Source organism: Symphodus melops, assembly GCF_947650265.1.
Source record: "Symphodus melops genome assembly, chromosome: 10".
Lineage (NCBI taxonomy): Eukaryota > Metazoa > Chordata > Actinopteri > Labriformes > Labridae > Symphodus > Symphodus melops.
In genome coordinates this window covers 3,894,415-3,911,860 of record NC_136700.1, presented here as the reverse complement: position 1 = coordinate 3,911,860, position 17,446 = coordinate 3,894,415, and the positions used below count along the sequence as shown (strand labels likewise).

Here is a 17,446-nt window from a genome sequence, read left to right as displayed (position 1 = left end):
CAAATGCATCATGTTGAGTTTAATGATGATGTGTCATCAGCAGCCGGAGGTGGAGACACCCAACTCTGTGTTTGCTGGCAGAGCCAGACCAGGGGCTCCAGAGCTGACAGGCGAGACCAGGTGAATAATTGTCTGTGGCATCTTATTACACTTCTGGCATGATGTGATTTACTCCAGCAGCAAATGGTGGGAATAGACCCAGTGTCATTGTGGGGATTGGATTAACGAGTTTTATGCACAAATGGACCCCACACTGACAGAGGATGCATCATGCAAGATTAAAGAGGATTTCTGTGTGGTTATGATAGCTGTCCTGCTTTCTTCATTACATTATCGAAGCTTTCCACCCGGGATTTAATAAAAAAAGACCTTTCTGTTGAAGCTTTTATTTGTTGCCTTTTTTTAACACAACTTTAAAACTGTGGAAAAAGATCTGATTGCATAAAATGATGGTAGACAATCCTGTTAAGAAAAACTACATCTCCCTTGAGCAGTCAAACGACCGCTATGACGCTACTTAGAGTTGTTTGGCTTATCATATGCCACGTGACAGAATTTGACGAATGGGGAGGGAGCCAAACAGGAAGTGTTAATGTCATACAAAAAAGACAACGTGAAAGTCAAGTCGAAACGAACTTGATTTATCCTCGATACTTGAATATAAAAACAAGATGTTTTTCATGTGTCGGAGTCTTGGACACATGTTGTTCTTCTAGCTGTCAGTGTGTGTCACGGAGCTGCTGTGTGCAGGATGTTTCAGGCTGCAGCTAAAACGTGTTCAGTTGCATCAAGCACTTCTCTGCAGATTCTGTCAACTCTTCGACATTATTGTAAGAAGACACCAACAACCTTACGAGTGTCCGAGGCTGTTTCAGGAGCTCGACTGGGTGGAAATATCAAAGTACAGGTAACTTAACCTATCCTGTGTTCTTAACATGTAAAGTCAGTATTTAGTGAAGTGGATTTCATATAGTTTGAATTTAAAAACAGTCATTCTATATTGTTAGAATAAAACATAAATTTCATCAACCATTGTACAGTTAAATGTGTCAAACTTTAGAGGGGGCGATCTCTCTGCCCTAATACACTGACTAGTTATATATTCTTTTTTTTTTTAAATAAATTGCATATACTTTATTAATCCCAGAGGGGGGACATTCTGACAAGTCTAACAACTATAATCATGATAAAAGGAAAATGACTGGTAGAGATACATTAACAGCTGTCACTGAGATATTCTTAGACTTAAATGAACAGTTATTATAATGATAAGAGACACGGGACTGATATTATGTCTTTACTTTACACAGGAAATTGTTGAATAAATCACGTTCACAGAGACGTTATCAGTGATGATTTACCACGCACCCTGAGCTGTGGCAATGTTTGATTACATTTCTTACAGCTTGATGTCAAATGTAGCTGTACACTGTGTTGGTTTTCTGACATGTGTCTTCTTTGTCTGTTGTTTTAACTTCACACTAAAGGAAAAGGTGTTTCTCTATGTGCAGTCATCCGATTGGTTTCTCTTCTGTAGGGATGGATTCGCTCTGTAAGACCTCAGAAGACAAATCTCTTCCTCCATGTGAATGATGGGAGCTGTTTGCAGCCTTTGCAGATTGTTGCCAGTTCAGAGCTGAATAATCCGTAAACACTTCAGATTCAGATTTCTTATTATTTCTCTTCACCTTTCACTGAAGCATACCGGCTGCAGCTGTTTTACAACTTTCCATTCTTTCGTCTCAGGTCGCTCACGTTTGGCTGTGCTGTTGAAGTCACAGGTACTCTCAAGAGAAGTCCACACCAGAAACAGCCTGTTGAACTTGAAGCTGACCAAATCCAAGTGATCGGAGAATGTAACCCGGTGGTAAGGACAACACTCTCTGCAAACATCCCACACACGGCTTAGTGACTCCTTGTGCTAGCTTCACATCATACTTCAGCTCCGTGAAAGTTTTTTTTTCGTAGTAAATGTAATCCAAGGTTGTTGGGGTTTTTTTGTGTTCAGGATTTTCCCTTTAAAATCAAAGAGAGACACAGCCTCGAGTATCTTCGTCAGTTCCCTCATCTCAGGTGTCGAACAAATACCTTTAGCTCCCTGTTGAGAATACGAAGTGAGGCCACGGCAGCGATTCACTCGTACTTCAAGGTGAGAACACCAGGAGGAGACTTTTTAACACTTTTTAACACTGAACCCTGAAAGGCTTCATTATTTTATCTCTCTCTCTCTCTCTCTTTTTTTTTTTTTTGTTCCTTAGAAAGATGGCTTTGTGCAGATTCACACTCCAGTCATCACATCAAATGACTGCGAAGGAGCGGGGGAGCTCTTTCAGGTCGAGGTGATTATCTCCAGATTGGTTGTAAAAGTTCAAGTTCTCTGCGATAAACATGACTGTGTTGAAGCTTTTAGGAAATCCACTAGATACTGTTTGATGCTTAGAAATGTTTGATGATGTCACCACAGCCGCCAAGCCCAGAGAACAACGAAGATGAGAACTTTTTCTCTGTCCCCGCCTTCCTGACGGTCTCTGGTCAGCTTCATTTGGAAGTGATGTCAGGGTGAGAGAAACGATCTGCCTTTATGTTTCACTGATCTTCTGTTTTTGATTTGCCTTTCCTCTCTCTGTGTGTGTGTGTGTGTGTGTGTGTGTGTGTGTGTGTGTGTGTGTGTGTGTGTGTGTGTGTGTGTGTGTGTGTGTGTGTGTGCGTGTGCGTGTGCGTGTGTGCGCGTGCGTGTGTCTTCTGGCTCAGAGAGGAAGACTGAAATACACTGAGGCACATTTCTAATTTTGCACGTCACTCACCCTCTCCCAGGGCTTTATCTAGAGTCTACACATTTGGGCCGACGTTTCGGGCAGAGAACTCCCAAAGCAGACGTCACCTGGCTGAGTTTTACATGGTGGAGGCCGAGCTCTCCTTCACAGAGTCCTTAGAGGATCTCACCAAGGTACATAATGTCATTTTCCTCAAATATAATATTGCTCTCGGAAATGAATCAAGGAGCACATTGATTAAACTGCTGTAGTGTCTGACGTGTTTTATTCCTTACTGGGCAAACTGCTGATTGATCTTACTGTTTGGAAAGTAAATGGTCTGTGGTTATTTAATCAAGTATAGTGCCACTTTTTTATTATATTATCTCTGTTGCCTCCACGCTGCTGCACATACTGTAGCTGTGTTGGATCATTTTGTCCAGAGAAGGAAGGGGCTGCCTAGCATGACATGTAGTTTGATAACCTTTGACAGAGAGCGTTTATTACTTTTAACACAAGCTTCTTGGATGAAGAGAACCAATGTCACGTCACATTAAATCACATCCTGTGTGTTATGAAGTTCAAGTATTGCGCTAACCCTACGTGCCCTTTTCAAGTTGCCCTTGTGCGCAGTTGCCAGGGAGAGCTTTAATAATTAAACTGGGCCCGACTCGTAGGTCATGGAGGACGTGTTCCGGTCTGCCACAGAGCATGTCTTAGCTCACTGTCCGGAGGATGTGGATTTGTTTCACAAGCATGTGACTCCCGGACACAGGGTGAGTCCTGATGGGTGCTTATTTAACCTTGGTGAATAACCTGTTTGATAATAACAGTCGCTTACAATGCAGCCGAGTTCATTCTAATGCCTATTTACATATTTTTCTTTTGCATCCACACACTATAAGGAAACTGTAGATTCAATGCTGAAGAAGAGATTTCCTATGTGAGTCTTTTTTTCCCCCTCCAAACATGGCATTTAAATGTAATAACTGAAAGAATTCAGACTTCATATGGATGATACTATCTTGTTGTGCTTCCAGGATGAGCTACACTGAGGCTATTGACATCCTAAACCGCAGCTCTGAGAAATTTGCCTTCCCAACAAACGTAAGCGGCTCCACTTTTATTGTCTCTTCTTTGATTGTGCAGATTTGATAAGTACCTCTTCTGTACTAACTCTGTGAAGACACAGAGCTCCATTCACTCTGCTCTTCTTTCCTACAGTGGGGTTGTGACCTTCAGACAGAACATGAGAAGTACCTGGTGAAACATTGTGGCAACCTTCCAGTCTTTGTCACTGATTATCCTTATAATCTGAAGCCTTTTTATGCAAGAGACAACCAGGACCATCCTGAGCACACAGTAAGAAGTCATTTCACTGTTAAAAAATGCACAGTGCATCAATGATTTAACCGCTCAGTTCCTTCCTTTTAATGTCAGTTGGGTTCTGGTTATCAATTTGCATATCCGCACTGACTCCGGCTGTCGTTTGTGTGCAGGCAGCTGCAGTGGACCTTCTTGTGCCAGGAGTCGGAGAGCTCTGTGGGGGCTCGCTGAGAGAGGAGAGGCTGGATCTGCTGAGTGCTCGGCTAGAGGAGTAAGAACACGCAGTCGAGGAAGGACTCTGCTAATACATTTGAACTGACAGACAGTTTTCCTTTTTTTTCTTTTTCTGAAAGAGTTATTTCAAACAAAATGTTGGAATGGGGAAGTGTTTTTCATCTGAAGTTTATGTTTCCAATTAAAGGCTCTTACATAAATTCTAATTCTTTTCCAGGGCCGGGTTAGAAGAGACCTACAGCTGGTAAAAACAAACAAAAACCTTCATATTCTAAAGATTTAAAAAATTCCCATCATAAAAAAAACAAGTTTTAATAACATGTTTTTATTGACAGGTACCTGGATTTAAGGCGTTTCGGATCCGTCCCTCATGGAGGTTTTGGACTTGGATTTGAGCGATACTTGCAGTGTGTTCTTGGTGTTGAAAACATCAAAGATGTGATTCCTTTCCCCAGATTCTCTCATTCTTGTCTTCTTTGAAACATATTGCAAGCCTTATAGACTTTTTTGAGTCTGTAAGGTTTGTTGTTCCTGATTGTGAAATATTAAATAAACGTGTAACTTGAAGTTGTTTTCCTTTGTATTTCTTGTGTTTGATGTCATTCTTTGTTATTGTCACTGCACTATTAATGTCAATGAAATTAAAGAAGTCTCATCTGAGGTTCATGACTTTTAAACAAATATGAAAATGAATTCCATGCAGCCTGTTTTTATTTCAACCACACACAAAGTATCTCGGCTTTCCACAAGGTGGCGCTATTTTCCCAGAAACAAAATGAACATACTCGACTACAGTAGAAAATAACTATTTGTCTTTTTTTTCAGACAATAGAACGTCTCATACATTTATTTCGTTCGCAATGATTTATTCTGTTGATAATGTAACACATGTCCTAAATGTTGTTTCTCTATTAAACAGCGGACGCGTTTCTGTTTGGGGATTAAAACACAACTGAACTGGTTTTACGCAAATAGACAATTGCTTTAAAGTCTTTAGTCGTTTGTTGTTGTTTTGGGATTTCGAAGCCACTTTACGGCGGGCAGTTTTCCCATCCTGTTCATCCCAGCTCAGCCCATCCCTCCCTTTGCTCGGTGGGCGTGGTGTGAGTTGGGAAAACAAACTGCAGACACCCTACGGTACTTCCTCACCCTGCATCAGTTGAGTTTCCCTGCGGCCCCTCGTCAGCTCAACGTGCGTAATTACCCAAAAGTCGAGTTGCGCCTCTTTTAGTCCAACTGTAGGATTGCGCGCCGGTTGTTGCGCATAGCAGACTGCCACCGGCAGCCACTGGCAACATCTCCGACCAGCACTACTTTGATTTTTTTTTTTTATCAAATGGGGGGAGCAGACTGCACCAGGGAGAGCCAAACGCCGACAGCACTTTGAAGAGGCAAGCCTTCAGGAGCCGTCATGTTCTAGTGACAGACAGCAGTTGTAGAGCAAGAAGAAACTGTAAACAGTGAACAACATGAGCGGCGGAGAAATCCTCTTCCAAGGCTGGTTGAGAAAGTCACCGCCGGAGAAAAAACTGAGGAGATATGTAAGTGAAACACACTTTCGCTAAGTTTTTTTTCCGAAGTTGACAGTTTGAGTGTTGTACGGGTTACTGAGGTTATGTGCGTCTCTGTGTCAAACTGAGGCTCTTTGTTTTGTTAATGTGCCTCTTCAGGTGTCATACCCAGATATTTAAAGTCCCATTGTAGCAGGTGCACCCACGACCATCTGGACCTCTCCTCTCTAAGCCATAAATGAGGCACCCACATGGAGTACAGTCTGGATCCATCAGTCTAGGAATACATGTTTTTATATCATTTACACTTACCATGCTTTACATTGTTGGCCACCCACTTTGGGGTCTTATGACCACATGGAGGTAAGCCTTTGTATTACCAACAGCTGTCTACAATCTTGACTAAATAGCCCACTGACACAAAAAACAAGCTGCCATATTGTTGTATCTCCCCATGATGAGGTAATGTCTGTATTGATTAGAACCGTTTTCATCTTGGCCAAGCCAACTCCTGTCACAACAGCAGTGATGTCTCCACAGCATTTAGGAGACTTGATAAGGTTTTATAAGCCAAAGCTGCTCATCTCTTGTTGGGTGCTGGGCAGGGGTGTCTGTAAATCAGATAATAGGATTTATGGAGACAGATAGAGCCATGAGACAATCTCCTATAAATACAGCTGTCCACTGTTTATGTATGGTGTTGCATTACTAGGACTCTCCATGTTCCTACTAGCTGACTTTGCCATGATGTCATCCCTCTGTTTCATCTGGAAATCCATCCTTGAATGTCTTCAAATGCATCCCCCCCCCCCCCCCCCCCCCCCCCTTTGTCCTGTCGTTTCCTCATTGTCTTCCACTTAAAGCTAGCTAATGTTTACACAGAGACCACCATGGTCAGTATGGAACAGCAGCTGCAGTGGTACAGGGGAAAAAACTATTGGTTCATCGCAGTACTGTATAAACAACAAGAGAAAAAAAAGGCCCTCACAGGGCATAATGGAGCTCACATAATGGCCTTCCTCAGGCAGCAGAGCAGGGAGCAGCCTCTCAGCCCTTCTCAACCTGCTTCTCACCCTGAGCAATAACCTGTAAACAAGCTCTCGCACCCACTTTCAGCCAGAAAACAGTGTCACGAGACACAGTATCCAGAGCAGGCAGACTTGTTAATGCGATAATCTGTCCATCTGAAATTCCTTCCACTTAAAGCCAGGCTATGGACAATCGGGGCCATTTACTCCCCGGTATTGCTGTCATCTGACATAGTTGACGTCCTGCTGCAGAGGGATATTTTCAGATACTACTTTCACATACTCTGAGACATTCCAGCCTCAAGGTGTGTGTTGTGTGTCTCAAACATGGTGGCAAGTGTGATCGGTCATTATATTGGAATGAGTTGAGGAGGCGTTAATGGAATGTATTTCTTCATATCTTTCAATGACGTGTTAAATTGTTTGTACTGCGGTGTGTCTTCGATGTGATCATTTACAACTATCGTTTCGAAGGTTGTTGCTTTTGACACTTTGATGCATTTTTGATGCCATAGCTGTTATTTTCATGTTCAGAAATAGGGCCATCACTTTAAAACACAGGCTCTATCTGTTTCATATGACGGCTGTGTTGCAGAGGAAATAATCCATTAGAACATTGCAGTCAATATCCTGCAAACTGTCTAAATTGCACACATACGTTGCAGATTATTTGTGCTATTTAGACAGTTTGCAGGACCTTGCTTTTCAATTTCTAATGATTGTAAAAAAGAAAGTTCCCAATATTATGAGCCTAGGACTTCAATGTTTGCTGCTGTGGTATCTAAACAGTTATCTAACATTGTTTGACTTAAAGTTTAAGGGGTCTGGTGTCCTGGCAACCTTTTTTCTCGCAGTATAGGAAGTGTGTTTTAATCTTTAACAACACTGTAACAACATACCCTGTCAATATTCCACCCCTTTCTACCATGATGGCGTGGTCTAAGCCAGATGACGTCTGTGTTTGTTAATCAGTTGTCATGTTGAAATGGTTGGTCATTGTTTTAAAAAGAAAACTGTCCCCTGACCTTTCACACACGTTTATATATATATATATATATATATATAATATATATATATATATATATATATATATATATATCTCACAGCTCTAAGTATTACATGCCGTGTTTCATCCAGGGGAGACGTAAGAACTGGTACTTCCACCACAGCTCTGGCATGCAAATCATATGCAAAATCATGGAGCCGAGCACTCATGGCAGTTAAAGCCTGCATTCATCTGGTAGTTGAGACAGGAGACAACATGTCTTCACAATAACAAGCACAACTAGTCCTGGTTAAATGTTTTCTAATTGTTTACAAAAGCTATTACCTCTCCGTTGTGACTCACTCTTTCTACAGCTTACTTGCTGCCCAAACACACGATGAGCTTAAACTTTTTGTGTCCCCCCCCCCCCCCCCCCCCCGGACATGTGACAGCAGCACTGCAGGCATGTGTAGTCACTTTTCACACACGCTGCATCCCCACAAGGAAAACAGCTACGCTCTAATTTCTCAGGGCTTCTAAGTGACTCACTTGGTTGGCTTTATCTCTTGTCGGGGGCCGATCAAGGCTCCAGAGGTGGGCAGGGGTTTAAGGATATGTGGGAGTGGCCTGGTTGCTTTTGTTGAACAATGTCCCGAATAAGCAGAAAGGAACATGAAAACAACTGACTAACACGGCTCTTACCCAAAACCTCTTACATGCATCAGGTTATTTTACTCAACAGAGAGCGGTCAGAACATCTGCTTCATCATGTCAATCATAGCACTCTTTATTTGTAGCCGCTACTGAGGAAATCACTTATCACACATTACATCCGCTTTAAAAAGCATTTGTTGTCCATAGACTTTCCACCCTGACCTGTAGAAAACAAGAAAACACTATAATATTCTTCCTTGGCCAGTTTTCCCAAGCCAGGTACGTGTCTTTGTAGCTCAAATATTGACATATGCAATCCTCATACGTCATTTTAATTAATCAAACACGTATCCTCTTTGCATGAGAAAAATGAATCATACATGTGACGTATCATGCATTTACCAATTTAATCCCTGATCACAGGTTGAGATCAAACTGCTCTCGGCTAAACCCTCCCATCTACCCGTTGTTGTATCTGACATCACAAACGTGTCTGTTCACATACAGTAAAGCATTGCCACATTCCAGACAGATCATATCGGCAAGGTGATAGCTGCTGCTTTTTCCCACTGCCAGTGTCTTCGCGTGTTGCCCTTGTGGATGGTATACAAAGAGGAAGAGAGGTCGGGGTGGGGGGATGTTAGTGAGGGCATACGGAGCAATGGCCGCCTGTGTCCCACTGTCAGCTGCAGGGTCTGCTGTTGTTTTGCAGAGGGGCTTTGGGAAGTCCTTGCCCTCAGAGGTCAATGGAGACCGCCTCCCAGTTCCTGCTTTGACAGACACCCAGCGCTCACACAGACATTTTCCTTGTTCCACTTTATCTGAGGGCCCTCAAAAGGGCCTTTCCCCAGAAGCTACAAAACTGGGGTGGCTTTATGTGACTACAGTGTCAAAGTCAGATTACTTTACCATTTAAAGATGTGTTCACCTAAAAGGATTCATGTTGTTCATATGAAGCTGGGTCCTTAAATGCTTTTTGTTCATGTGTTGATGTATTTAACTTCACTTAACCAGCGAAGTGCTGAGGTTGAACTTAGACTTAAATATATTTTAATTGGATTCATCAACTTTTCACCAAAGTCTGAATACAGAACAGTCTAAACCTGAATCCGAACCTGAAGCAGCATATTGCATACTTCTCCGACCCGTAGCACATCCATTCTTTCACGTTCATTGTGGAAATCCCATGCTGGCCTTGTTTGATGGCCTTTGTCATAATATCCTGTCCTTTGCCATGAACTCTGGTCAAGCCTGTGTGTTTTCTGTCCAAAATGTAATTATTGCACCAATAGCAGATGCCGGACTTCCTGAGGATCATACCTACAGGAAGTGTTTTGACAGAGGTCCCATGACAGGGAAAGAAATTAAATAGTTTCAGGGTCTATAAAAGTATTTAAATCTATCAAGACCCCATCAGCTGAGCTTACAATAGTCCTGCTCTGGGGCAGCGAGATCCCATGGATTTGTTTGTTCTTTTTTTGATTTGGGACAGAAGTGATCATCTTAAACGTATTCTCTGAACTCTGAGAACAAGCAGTTTAACAGGATTGATGGTTTTTTGATTAAGTGGTGCTCAGGATGAAGATAAATGAGTCATACCAAACAACAACAGGGATCATAAAGCTAAACAAAACAACTTCTGGGAAGAGGCTATTTTTGGATCAGACCCCTCTGCAGATCCATTATAAACGGTTTTAGTTATTGAGGGTACTGTTCTACTGAAACCACATACCAATATATAATAATAATGATACTATAGAAAATAGATAAAGATTGAGAAATCCAGTTTGTGCACCCTTGACTAGATCTGAGCTCGGTCATATACGGGAATTATGCTACTAGGTCTGACGTGCTGTTAGCTGCCATGTCATATGACTGTCATTAGATGGGGTTGGCCTTCTGTAGCAAATGGGCTTTTCAGCCATGACGTGAGTCAGTGACAAATGCCTTTTGGCTCGCTCTCTCAGCCACATGCAAAGACATACAATACAACTAAAAAAGATCATTTTCAATGATGTTTTCAGATTTTTTTAAATAGGTCTTCATCGGTGCTGATATCTAAGGTTTTAAGTGTCAGATACTCACTGAGGGGGCGAGCATGCTGTTCTTGAACAGTGGTCCATCTTTTACCTGGAAGCTCCAGATTTTGTGCGCACGACATTCATTGGTCAGCTTGATGATTACGATGACACGGAGGTAATAATAGCCTTTCGAAATGGATTGAATTATGTAAAACGGATGGATATTATATCTAACTTTTGTTAAAATCATGATTGTATCCCGGTTGTAAATCTGATCAAATGAGAGTGTGAGGATGTTTCTGTTTCGTGTGAAACACCTTCTTATGATACTCAGGTTTGTATGACAGCATTTAAACTTTTGGATTGTTTAATTAGTCAAGATAAAAGAAACTCACACTAAACGTTCTCCATATAGCATTGATAAGACATTCAATCTGCAGGGAACGGATCCAGTGGAAGAAGCTAGCGTTTATGTACATTAACCATATTCCCATATGATTGATGGTCCACCATACAATTCTGTTGAATTCTTTATGAAATATGAAATAATTCATATATCAGTATTAAGTGCAGGCAGAATTACAACAACAGATATGTGCTGCGCCGTATTCGCTTTGTATTCTGATGTGTTGCAGCCATGACACATTTCACGGTGCACTGACAGACGTCACACGGGTGTGTTCCTGAATGCACCGTCAGTGACTGACAGTCATGATGCACACATGAAGGTAAGGAGCAATGAAAACATGGTGGGACAGTTGATGCGCTCTGGTCAGAATTCCCCTTGTATGTAAATATTTTCATTCTGTCGTTCTGAGGAGGAAGAGATTTTTTTTTTAAGAGCGATCCCTCCTGGTTTCAATATTGCGTTGAATCCACCTTTGAGAATCTGAAACCACATTTGGAAGGCGTCAGAGAGAGCAGAAGAAGCACGCAGCACATCCTCCACATGCAGACATGTATGAGCCTCTGCAGATGGCAGAGGCAGGGGAAGTGACACAAAGAGTTCTGATTAAAGATAAATGTTCCCCGCCAGTCAAAGCGTCGGGGCGGGCTCATGCTAAATAAACCCAGCCTTTTGCTGATACGGAGACATGACGTTATTTCTCTAATGATGGAAGTGTGCAGCTGTAAATTGAGGCTGATTATACCTACTGAGAGCCTTTCAGAGGTTGTTTTTCATGGTGTGTGCTACTGGTTTCACAGATCATTGCTCCCGTGAAGTGAGTGAATGAGAACTGTAGGTATTGAATGCAGCATCCCCCTTCATCATCATCATCATCATCATCATCATCATCATCACACCTGTAGGATGGAGCTCTCCATCAACGTGGTATGAAGACACTGTGTGTGGAATCATTTTTCTCTAGAATGTCATGAAAGATGAGTTGCATCAGGCTCTGCTTTTCCTGCACAAAATGAGTTTGAGCTGATTGCTTGCTCCAAGGGACAATGGGATTTCGGCAGTTGCACACATGAAGCAAACATCAGTAAAAGTGTGAAGTGTTCCCACCTTCAAGAGGAACCCTGTCTGTCTTGGCGCACCGCGGCCAACCTCCCACCGTCTTTATTAACACACAGGAATTTATGGGCTTGGTTTGGTCTTATCTGCATGTGTTAAGTCTTGCAGCTGCCGGCCTTCCAAGGTCAGTGTTTTGACTATTGGGAAACCCGAGCAGTTTGATTTAAACTGCAGTGGTGCTCTAATGTGTCTGCTGGACTTACAAGCCTGTAGTTTTATAACATGAGTAGTTCGGCTGAACATTTTTTTTTGTTCATGTTTACTTCTCCGGATGAGACCCAGGAGCATCTGGATCTCCTCAGCACTCGAGACAGATAATGGGCTTTCGCTGCTGAAAATGCAAAATGGCCTCACATTGTTGGCATACTGTTGGACTGCTGTTTTGTTTTTGAACTGAATTTATGGGGCATGCTCAAAAAACGTGGATTATAAACTTTGTCTGGGAAGGCCGTCTGCTTAGCTTCTTACTCAGAGCTGAGACTCAAAGCCCTGTGTAAACTAGGAGATGTCTAAAGAACTTCCCATTCCTCACCTACGTCCAGTTGTGGTTTACTACTCCCTGTTGCATAAACTCATATCGCATAAATACAGATGAATTACACCTGTCAAGCAGAGAGAAAAGCACAAACAAATTATGCAGACTAAATTGAGGATTTAATGCTTGTTGTGATTTTTTGTGAAGGCACTATAATTAAAGTGCATATTTGTAGTTTGAATGGCAGGTGATATGCCTTTAGAGAGAATCCCTTGCTTAACACTCCCATATGTTCCTGGAATGTGACGTGTGACCCGCTATTGATTAGGAGCACATAATCAGTACTCTGTCGTCATTGTGAGCTGCAGCCAGGCCCCCCCCCCCTCTCTCCCCACATTAACCAGAATCACAAGCGTCTCGACATTCCCCCCCGTACAATCATGGCCATTATGTCTGTCCCACCTTTTGATTCACACATTCAAAATGGCCCTCGCTGCTGTTCTTTTGTTGCGGGCTGTTTTCCTTGATGAGCAGGGACAAGCAGCAGTGAAATCTGCAATGAGCTAAATATTCCTCTTTTGTTCCTCACTCACTTTGAGAGAGTAGAAAACACCACCCCCACAGACTGGATGTGGGAAGAGTTCATTACAGGATATTTATGTGGGAGGACCACTATGTCTCTTCTTTTCACTTACAATTGAGGGCGACAGGCACAAAACACTGCCTCATGCTTCGAAATGAGCAGCAGAGGTCAGGAGTAGTTTATATTAAGGTTTTATTTGTAGCCTTTGTAAACAAGGAGGATTTACACTGAGAGGACAAGAAGAAGGTAAAGCAAGTTAGGCTGGAGCTCACATTGAAACATTTAGCCAAAAAAAACCCACACATAAGTGTTAAATAAAGTGTTTTTAGGGAATAAAATGAGGGAAGACGTGACACCTATAATTTAAAGCTCCTGTGAGGAGTATTTTAGCTGGTAATGAGATGCCTGAAATGAATACTGATGTCCTTATATAACCTGCATGAGCACCATGACAGAGCATGATGTAGAAAAAGAGGATTTCTGTCCTGTTATGTTGTGTCTTTGTCTCTCCTGTCACGTGGCCGGTGGAGGACCACGTGGTCCACAGCAGGCTAAACAGCCTTTTTTCAACCTGTTGAGCAGTTTTCACATATGCACTGAGAATATGTAGAACAAGTTCAGGAGGACTGCTCCGGGTAATCTCCTGACCGTGCTTTTCACATATGAACATAAACAAACGTGTTCAATTGCAGACACAGAGGTCGTAGGGGTAGCATGCATACAGTCAATGCGCTGACTCCAGTCCCACGATGTTAAACGTTAACCCCGCCCTCTCCAACTGGCTTGAGTTCAATTATCAGGAGAGTATCCTGCTGCGTTGCTGAATCAGCCCAATCGGACCTGTTACGGAGAAAAAGAAAAAAAAAAAAAAGTAGGGATCTGTCAGGAGAACCCCTGGGTGAAGTATTTCAGGCGGTCTCTGCGAGTGTAGAGAAGCCAATTTGGAAGCAAAGACTCATTGTGTTTAGCATGGTCGAGATTCAAAGTGAAGCAGGATGAGAATTGTGTTTGTCACGTGTACAGGACCGGATCAGAAAAGACATAAATGGTCCCGGTTTGTCCACAGGGGTCAACAAAATTGAAACAATCGGAAAGTTCTCTGCTGGAAAGAACCGGAAAGAAGAAGCCATCCAGAAATGAAACGTAAAAAGCAACAGAGCTTGAAGATATGTGACACCTCAGTCTGAACTCTGATAAGAGGATATAAGAGACCTCCTCCTTTCTCCGTACCATCCCTTACAAGCCCACCATGGGGACCACTGATGGGATCCTTCTCAACTCACCTTTTACGAGCACTCGTGCGACAGTGCCGCTGCCTTTTTATGCCGTCTTACTGCGGCGGTGATAGCATGAGCACTTGCTCCTCTGATACTCTGAAACGAGGGACACGCTACCTAAGGTGTCCGTTCTGACACTTCAGTCAAGTATTCAGAGTCACAAGAGGTAAATCACCCCGCCTCAACACATGACCTTTATGAAAGCTGGTAGTAGATGGACAAAAAATGTACACAAGCATGATGGATACGAGGCTGTGTTGGCGCTCCACAGTGCTGCTGTTTGTGCAGCTGTACAGTGTGTGGAGGCAGAGACGACGACCTGCTGTCTCCTCCTCTCCTCGCTCTGAAAGGAGGAGAGGTAAACAAGAGCGTACTAACCTTTAACTAACACGCGTGTTTTGAATGTTTGCTCGCACACATTTCAAAACATATGGAGTGATGCTTATCAGGCAGCCTGTTGACACAGCCTACTACTACACACACTGTCTATGGCTCGCTCGGCTGTCATAGGCACACCTCGGATTATCGTTTGAGCCACAACCACCTCTGACTTCGTCAGTGTGTGTTACTAGGACAGCAGGGTGGTGAGTTTACAGGAGGCTGACTGGGCCTGTGTTGACTGTGCTTGTTTGGAAATTGGCAAAGACAGTCAATGATTGTTGTAACTGGTCATGCCGTGCCGTGTATTTTCTCCTCAAGGAGCTATAAAGTGTTGGAGAACTGTCAACACGTAGCAGACAATGGTTTCCCTTTTATATCCGTAAACTGGGAGCTTTTGTATGAATGTGTTTGTTTTCCCACAGTATCCTTGTTTTGCAATCTGCCTGAAATAGAGCAAAACAAGGATATTTATCAAAACACGAACAAACAAAAGGAATTGACGAGAACGAAAGAAAACAAAAAAAACCCAGTTCTGATCTATCTATTTTAAGAAGCAGACTCACTCTAAAGATTGTTTTGTGCGGTCTTGTTATGAGATGTTTTCCTGCCCAGCCATTGAAAAAAGATGCCAAACAGGTTATCTTTTGTACTCCCCTGGAGTCTCTCTGGATCTGTGCCGGGCTGCCACCAGCACAGGACAAACGAGAAGTTGGAACAAGGTCCAGGCCAACTTTATTAGGACGACTGAATAAGACTAAACATGATGGCTGATCTTCATCTTGGAAGCAACTATTTTGGTATCCTTGTTTTCTCTTAAGGCCTGGAGTTGCGACCCTCTAAATTCTGATAAGCACGCTTGTTTCGACTGTGATCCGAAGGGAAGTTTGGTCTTAACTGTTTTCTCATCTGCAGTGTTTGACTTTGATGTTGCTGTTGAGAGATCAGTGGGGCCTTGCGTGTCCTTTCTGGTTTTTAGTGAGTCGCTCAGATAATGAAGTGTTTCTTTGATTTCATGTTAGTTCTGGGTGTCATCAGCGTCACTGTCTCTCGTCTCTGTCAGTGGTGCAGCGGATCGTCCGGTCCAGTTGTTAATGGGCGCAGTGGATCTCGGCTAAGCCCCGTTTGTTTCTGAACAGTGATGCAGCTCAAACCAAAGCGACGAGGGGGAGGGGAAAGTTTGAGAGCTGAGAGAGTTCAGCCTAGTTTTACAGCTTCACTTCTCAGCGCTCGGACAGTGATCGATGGGCTTAGACATGCTCTATAGGACAGGCGGTGTGTGGGTTAGCTCATTTTGGTGTCCCCCCCCCCTCTAATGATTTACTTCACTGGGGACGTTAACTCAAACTAACATAAAGAGTGCATGAGGGTGAGATGGAAGCTGAATCATCAGTGCTGTCTAAAAAGCTGATGCAAAAATGAATGCACTCATTTGCATTTACTCTCCGCGTAAAATATCTGTTAGCAGTTAAGCAGTAAGTGTGACAGAGTGGGGGGGGGAAACACAAGTCCACCCTCATTCACAACAAGCTGTGCATCATCTTTATCTTGAATTAGACTGCAACTGCTTTTCCTGTGGAAAATACTTATTCTATATATAGTATGATAAGGCCTCTTAAACCAGTTGTGTTTCCTCCATGGTGGAGGGCTGTAGCTGTCCTGGCTTCATGTGCTGTCCGCAGCTGAGGGATGCCAGGAATAACCCAGCTGGGTCGTACTGACCTCTTCAAACTGGGCAGCTCTCCAGCTCTCAATTAAGTGATGCTCTCTCCTTCCAGAAAAGGCAATAATATTTAAATGGAGCCTGCAAGAGTTATGGCCATTTCTCTGTGAATGGTGTCATGGCACTGAACCGAAGAGCTTCGTGGACCTGAGGAAAGGAAGAACACGTGTGTTTGTTCTTCTGTCGAAGTGTGATGATGACTGTTCTCTTATGAGGAAGTTCATGCTTCAGTCTTTCATAAAGAAACTGGAATCTGTTTTCTTACACTCGATACCAGTTTGATGACATAAGGAAACACTCATAGTCTACTCTCAAAGTCAGAAAAGACCTAACACCTTGTGTTTCATTAACTTCCCTTCTTTAGCGATCTCATCTAACATTATATTCACACCTTTTTCTGCTTCCTGAGTCTGCCGATATTGGTGAGATGCGTGGAGCAGAGCGGCTCTACTATCAGCTCCTTTTAGGTCATATAGCCTCCAGCTTTTTTTTTTTTTTTTTTTTTTATCAGCGTATCAGTCGTAGATAAAACAAAATGAGAAAGTGTTATTCCTCTATACCTCAGGAGTACTTCGGCTACACCGCCAAAATATGATCACTATCTACATTTCCTTGAGAAAAAAAAGTAGAAAATTACTCGTGTGTCAATGTAACACCTGAGTCAAAGCGACAACGTGTGACTGTGATTTAAAAAAAACAGATAAAGAACAGAGGTGATGGTTCCACCTGCACGTGCATCAGCCACTATAGGCTGCTGGGACCCTCACTGTTTGTTAATGATCATTTTTAACCCCATAGTTATCAACCACAGCTTATTCAGATCATAGAATATGTTTTCCAATTTTACAGTAAATAGTATTGCAAAAAACCCATCTAATTTTTAGTATGTGATTCCACAGATTAGCAGCACAATCAGTTAAACACTGTTAAAATGTTCCAAGGGAAATCAGAATCATGGGAGACTTCCTGTAGTTAG

At 42.7% G+C, this 17,446-nt stretch overlaps 2 protein-coding genes across 2 annotated transcripts in view; both read left to right on the top strand.

Moving 5' to 3' along the window:
• Positions 1-556: 556 nt before the first annotated feature.
• nars2 (asparaginyl-tRNA synthetase 2, mitochondrial) lies at positions 557-4,886 on the top strand. Its single transcript, XM_079354731.1, has 14 exons — positions 557-907; positions 1,538-1,647; positions 1,747-1,867; positions 2,009-2,149; positions 2,259-2,339; positions 2,465-2,559; positions 2,815-2,947; positions 3,431-3,529; positions 3,659-3,696; positions 3,794-3,860; positions 3,978-4,115; positions 4,253-4,350; positions 4,531-4,557; positions 4,649-4,886. Exons 1-14 carry the CDS (start codon positions 752-754, stop codon positions 4,791-4,793), a joined length of 1,449 nt encoding a protein of 482 aa, XP_079210857.1. The 5' UTR covers positions 557-751; the 3' UTR covers positions 4,794-4,886.
• Positions 4,887-5,430: 544 nt separating this feature from the next.
• Positions 5,431-17,446, top strand: part of gab2 (GRB2-associated binding protein 2) — a 33,198-nt gene continuing 21,182 nt past the window's right edge. The window contains exon 1 of the mRNA XM_079353748.1: positions 5,431-5,854. Coding sequence (XP_079209874.1) covers positions 5,783-5,854 — 72 coding nt within the window. The 5' untranslated portion in view covers positions 5,431-5,782. The remainder of the gene's footprint in view (positions 5,855-17,446) is intronic.

Excerpts from the sequence above, each read along its gene's own strand:
- nars2 (XM_079354731.1), top strand. The coding sequence starts at position 752 with ATGTTTCAGGCTGCAGCTAAAACGTGTTCAGTTGCATCAAGCACTTCT. Across the intron at positions 3,697-3,793 it reads CTGAAGAAGAGATTTCCTAT|GATGAGCTACACTGAGGCTA; the intron begins GTGAGTCTTTTT and ends TTGTGCTTCCAG. Across the intron at positions 4,558-4,648 it reads TTAGAAGAGACCTACAGCTG|GTACCTGGATTTAAGGCGTT; the intron begins GTAAAAACAAAC and ends TTTTATTGACAG.